At 27.4% G+C, this 5896-nt stretch overlaps 1 protein-coding gene across 1 annotated transcript; it reads right to left on the reverse strand.

Moving 5' to 3' along the window:
* Positions 1 to 599: 599 nt before the first annotated feature.
* On the reverse strand, positions 600 to 3096 carry LOC145829363 (nuclear protein localization protein 4 homolog). Its single transcript, XM_082937132.1, has 3 exons — positions 1790 to 3096; positions 1271 to 1477; positions 600 to 1023 (listed from the first exon to the last, which is right to left on the reverse strand). The coding sequence occupies exons 1-3, from the start codon at positions 3074 to 3076 to the stop codon at positions 826 to 828; spliced, it is 1692 nt and encodes a 563-aa protein (XP_082793258.1). The 5' UTR covers positions 3077 to 3096; the 3' UTR covers positions 600 to 825.
* Positions 3097 to 5896: the final 2800 nt, after the last annotated feature.

Here is a 5896-nt window from a genome sequence, read left to right on the forward strand (position 1 = left end):
ACAAACCAAATTGTTATACTATTATTTTGTTTCAATATGTAGACTTGTATATATAATATTATTTATATCAAAACAGCTACTTAGCGTTTAATACATGCTATTAAGTCCAAACATATGTACGAATCTTCTTTTAACAATTTCTAAAGACTTAACTGTAAGTGTAATTACTGAATTAATTTAAATATTTCTTAAGTTTTCAAGTTTCTTCAAGTATTTATAGCAGTACTTTCTTAATGTACTATAAAATATCAATAAAACGAGTTTTGAAAACAAAATATTATTTCTAAACTATTTCAATTGTTGATAAATTATTTAAAAACTTTTTTAATTTGGTTTCACTTTTACTTTCAACGTAGAAATTTTTCTTATATGACTAACTATAAAATATAATTTAAAAATGTATTTAAGATATTTGTCATTAATAAAATTTTAAGAAATTTTATGTAATTAATTAAAAAACTTTTATGTAACTAAGTACAAATTCAAATTATAAACAAAAACAAATTAAAAACAAACATGGTACTTTGTTAAACAGTTTTATTATACCAATTATTACTATATCACATAACTAACAAAAAAAAATTTAAGTGTATAATTTAAACAAAAAATATCTAATAGATAGCCAGCAATGTAAGAATGAACAACATGTATTAAAATCTACATGCAATTTGGAAATATACTAACTGAAATTTTAAAGGTGTAAACTAAAACTACTAAAACCTATATTGCATCAGTAATACCTTAAAAATTAAAACCGTCCAAATATCTTGTTTAAATACCTAAACTATAAATACTTAAATAAAGTCTTCAGCAAAGTAGATTGCGCTACTGATCATTCAGACTCTGTCGTATGGCCCTCTGAAGTTCATCGTCTTGATCGTTCGTTGTGTCCATCTGTTGTGAATCACCAGCCATCTCCATTATCATTTTCAAATTCGCCCAGTCCACACATTCATTCGACCAACGTACACATTTGTCATTGTCGTTTTCCCTCACTGCTTCGAACAATAGATCCATGTTGTCCTGTTGTTTGAAATTTATAATTATCAATTGCTGTTAGTTTACTATTTTATTGGTATTTGAGAAGGTCGGAATTAAATACCACTAAAACCAGGTTGTAGACAGAATAGTAATTCGCACTTTTATTATTATTATTATCAAATCAGATCTTCACTCTGAAAATTGGGCAATCTTCTTTTAGTCCACAGATAAAATTGTACAATTATCAATTGCAAAACAAAAGTATTAGATAAACTGTTAGATAACTTACTATTAAAGGGACTTGTGAATTGGTAGCAAGAAAATAGAGAACGTTAAAATCTGAAAAGCAATCAATTAAGTTGTTTTCAGTGAAGTTTTTCATATAACTAGCCAGTTTTCCCAGAGATTGAACTTCGTGATGTCTATTAGGAGGTGGGAATTTATGTTCTTTGCAAGAAGCTGAATATTTTGACTGACCTGAAAAGGCTGCTTGCATCTAAAAATATACACATTTTTAGACATTTTGTTAAAATAAACAGATGTTAAAACTTGTTGATAAGGGAGAAACACTTACAACTTCCAAAAACTCATAAAATAACTATGTTAACTAACGAACGTTAATCTGATAAACTCCGGGAGTTACCCACAATTTTAACAATAATTTACTTTTAGTAAAAATTTAACTTAATTTAAATACTACTAAAAATTTAACATTAAACGTTACTTTAAAAAAACTACAGTAATAAATAAAATTCGGCTTATATACTTTGAAGCTTATATTTAGTCAATACAAAAAAATATAACTCACTTCAGTTATCAAATACTCCAATGGTAATGGTCTTGCTATTTTTTGAGCTTCATTCCCATACTCATCTTTTTCCCTGTAGTAGACATCGGCAACATAAAGCTTGTCAGAGCTTTCTTTTATGTAACCCAACTCTGGAGCATCAATTGTAGGAATCAAGCATTTGTCATTCACCAAAGACATACATTGAGTAGAAACTTGATAACCATCAAACGAAATTTGATTCTCTTTATCCCCACTCACAACTACAGTCACAAATTTTGATCCATAATAACCATTGGAAGATAACCTACAAGGGCTGGGGTGTAAATTTTGAAGATGACCCGCAGAAATACACTCTTCAGCTGATAAGTAATGAGTTTCTGGATTTCTGACGTTTTTAACTTTACCATCTTTAAGTGGAATGAGATCTGTAAATATCCAACCTACTTTTACCAATCCTAAACTTTTGGCAATTTTGTCTGCAGCTTCAATTCCTTGCTGGTCTTCTAACATTTTCAAACTATCTGGCTTGTTTAGTTGTTTTGGCTCATAAATTGCTGCTATTTCTGCTTTAATGCCGAGTGGAATATCTGGATGCTTTGAATATCTACCATACAAGAAAGCCATTCTTTGAGAATTTGTGTTTCTCCAAGAATCTAAAAACCTGTTAACAATTTCACCATTTTCAAACTCAATGTTGTCGACTAGCCTGAACTTCTGCCTGTTTAATGTCACAGCTGAAGGTAAGTCGCGGGCATTAACCTTATTATTATCCTCTAAAGAACATGCTGCTTTGAAATCTTCTAGTTTAAAATATTTTCCCTTATCTACTCCTGATGTCTGCTTTCGCATATATGCATGAAAAGACATAAACTTTATTCCATTTTCCTTAAGATAGCTTTCATTCCATGGTTCTAATGACAAGTTACTCATTTTAAACATTGTGGATTGATTGCCAGCATTTTTAATTCTACCATCCTCTTTCCACAACTCTAAATCAATATCATCTTCAATTGGTTTAGAATTAAAATTTTGTTTTTGGTTAGAGACTTGAGTTGTGCTACTAGAAGTTGACTTTAAACCCCCTTCAATATGAGCATAAATTATATCTCCATGTTTAAACCCTAATGTATCAATAGTTTTTTTAGAACAGGGAATAAGTTGTTGATTGTTTTTAGATTTGTAAAGCTGGAAAGTTGTATCTAAAATACCCAAATTATGAACTTGTTGATGAAGACTTTGTAATGAAGATTTACCTTCAACTTGAACTCTCTTCATTCCTTGAGATGTTTGTACACGGATAATCATGTTTGTTTTTATTAATAATAGTTTCTGGATATTAATGAAATATGTGAAATAGAAAATTATAAAAACTTTGAGTTATCCAGATCTTAATTACTATCTATAACAAATGAGCTACACATTAGTGTTATATTTAGTTTATTTTTACCAAGTGGTTAACTTTAAGGGCATGGGGAGGAATAAAATACATTTTTTTCAAGTTTAGTCTTATTTTTTACATAATTAATTAAGCTACTTGTTACTTTTACCACTTGTTAAAATTCAAAGTAACTTCAATAGGATCTTTTTGGGAGGTGCAACTAAATCAGCAAAAATAGACTATTTCATTACAAATCTATCTCCTCCTTTAGTTTTTGAGCAATTGTTTTAAAAATTTTTCAAGGTAATCTTTAATAAATTTCAAACAACAATATAGAGACATAACTTATAATTTTAGTAGAATATAAACAAAAAAATTATTACTCTTTATTTTGATCATAAACTTTTTTTATTCGATTCCTTTAAGTTATTTGTAATATTTATAACACATTTCCTGAAAATTTGAATTAAATTGCTTTAAAAATGAAGGAGGAGATAGAAATTTAGTAATTTTTTCAAAGTTTTGAGAAAATATGCCTTAAAAGTTTTCAATTTCATACGGTTGTATAAGAAATTTTTACAAGCTGGCGATATCTAAAAGTTAATTAACACTTCTTTATTCTGTGAAAAATATTTTATAGTATATACTCATAGCTTTGAAATGGAAGCAATGTTAATTTTTGTTAAAAAAATGTTATAGACCCCCTATGCTTTTAAGTGATAGCTAGTTTATCTTAATTGTAACATTTCAAAAGTTATTTCTTTTTTTCATCTACTATTATTAGTACAGAAACTAAACTAAACTATGTTACTATGTAGACATTGTATTATTTCTTGATGTACAGAAATAAAAAAGAAACATAAACATGACATTTGATTCCAGCAGGGTTTTCACTTTTGTTGCCAAACAGCCTGAGTTGCCTAAGCAACCAACAACTAGCCTGAATTACATCAAACTAGCCAAAGTTAGTCTCAGTCAGGTTTTCTTAAAAGGGAGAATTATCAGGCATAGTATGTCTGGATAAATAACTAGTAAGGCTGCAACAAGTAACTAAAACTAGATATTCTTTGGTAAAAAAAAAATGATCTGAGGTACAGATGATTGGAGGTTTGAAAACTGCACTTAATTATTTTAAGGTTTGAAATGAAAAGTAAAAAATGAGGGTGATAACTAATAACGCAATAATAATTAATTTACATCAAGGTTGTCACTCTTTCAGTAAAGAAAAATATCCTAAGTGACCAAAAAAATTTCTGATAGACATGTCCTCTGTCATCCTGAGTTTTTTTCAAATCCTTTAAAATTGACATTAACTTTTCAATATCAATTAAATTGGTTGTAAAATAACGTAGTATTGCAAATACATCTATTAAATTTTATTAAAAATATGTCCTGAGATTTAAAAAATATTTTTTAAATATCTGAGTTTTTATGATAAAAAAACAAAACTATCCTGAGTCAGCTTGAGTTTAAAAAAATAAAATCATGATATTCTGAGTTATCAACTCATAATTTTTAATTTTATTGCCAAAAAATTAAACTGAGTTACCATTCTGAGTTGAACTGATTTATCCTGAGTCATCTTTAAAACTTTTAAAAATTTTAAAATATTCTGAGTTATCCTGAATGTGTGGCAAATCTGAAAATAACAAAGCATTATATAACTTATATATATGTGTCTTATTTAATACTTAACATTTACATTGTGTTCTAGTTAGCAAATTCAATTTATAATTAAGCATTTGTTTACAACTAAGAAATGGTGAGGTGAATATATTAAAATTTGTTTCTAAAGCCTTTTATAAAAATATGCATTTGGTGCTGTAATGGATTTCTACTTTTAAACAAAAATATTTAAAATATAAGAAAAATGTTGGAGTAACTGGTGCTGGTGAGCATTACAAAGAATTGTGCGAACATTTTTAAGTTTGCTGTGTTACAAAAGATAAACTTAAACTAAAAAAAAGCGTCAAATGAAAATTAGTGATATTTTTAGTAAAAAAGAAACAATTGAGATTTGTGTTAAGTGTAAGCTCTATACTTATTAAGTATCACTGCTAATTTTTGCTAGGAAGTTTTAGAAGATTTATTTTTTAGATGTTTATTCATATATAGGGCAAGAGTGCTGTATTATTTATGAGTGCATAAAGATGCAAAAGGTTACTGTACAGATTTTTTTTCTACTCGAATAAGATTTAAATTATAACTGAAGATCCCTTAAAGGGTGAAACTTAATTTTGCAAATAAAAATTTCAATAATTAATCTTATATATTTATCTCCTTATTTCTAAATAAGTTGAGAACTATTATGTTTAATTTAGAACCTCGAAACTCTATAGATTTTTTATGTCAAGTCGAAATTTTACTACTTAACATGTAAAATTTGTTTAAAACTCTAATTTCTTTCAGGTCTTTTAGCCTTAATTGAAAAATTCCGGGTTTTTATAGGATTCCAGGTTTTGTGGCAACCTTGCCTTTACTATCTTAAAATACCAAAGCAATAGCAAATAGACAAAAATTAAAAACACAAGGAAAATGAGACATAACTAACATTATGTAGACTCTTATAAATGAATAAACGAAAAATTATAATAATAAATTATATATAATACTAAGCAATTATTAACAGATGCAAGGCAAACTTAATTTAAGTACTTTAATAAATGTTCAAGTTTAAACAGCAATACTAGAACTAACTAAATTATTTGCTTAGTTTTTCAGATGAAATTTTAAAACAAAGTAGTTTA

This window comes from Thalia democratica, chromosome 2 (assembly GCF_965202585.1).
Source record: "Thalia democratica chromosome 2, ktThaDemo2.hap1.1, whole genome shotgun sequence".
NCBI classification, from domain to species: Eukaryota; Metazoa; Chordata; class Thaliacea; order Salpida; family Salpidae; genus Thalia; species Thalia democratica.

Excerpts from the sequence above, each read along its gene's own strand:
- LOC145829363 (XM_082937132.1), bottom strand. The coding sequence starts at position 3,076 with ATGATTATCCGTGTACAAACATCTCAAGGAATGAAGAGAGTTCAAGTT. Across the intron at positions 1,478-1,789 it reads TGGAGTATTTGATAACTGAA|ATGCAAGCAGCCTTTTCAGG; the intron begins GTGAGTTATATT and ends GTATATTTTTAG. Across the intron at positions 1,024-1,270 it reads ATTCACAAGTCCCTTTAATA|GACAACATGGATCTATTGTT; the intron begins GTAAGTTATCTA and ends TTCAAACAACAG.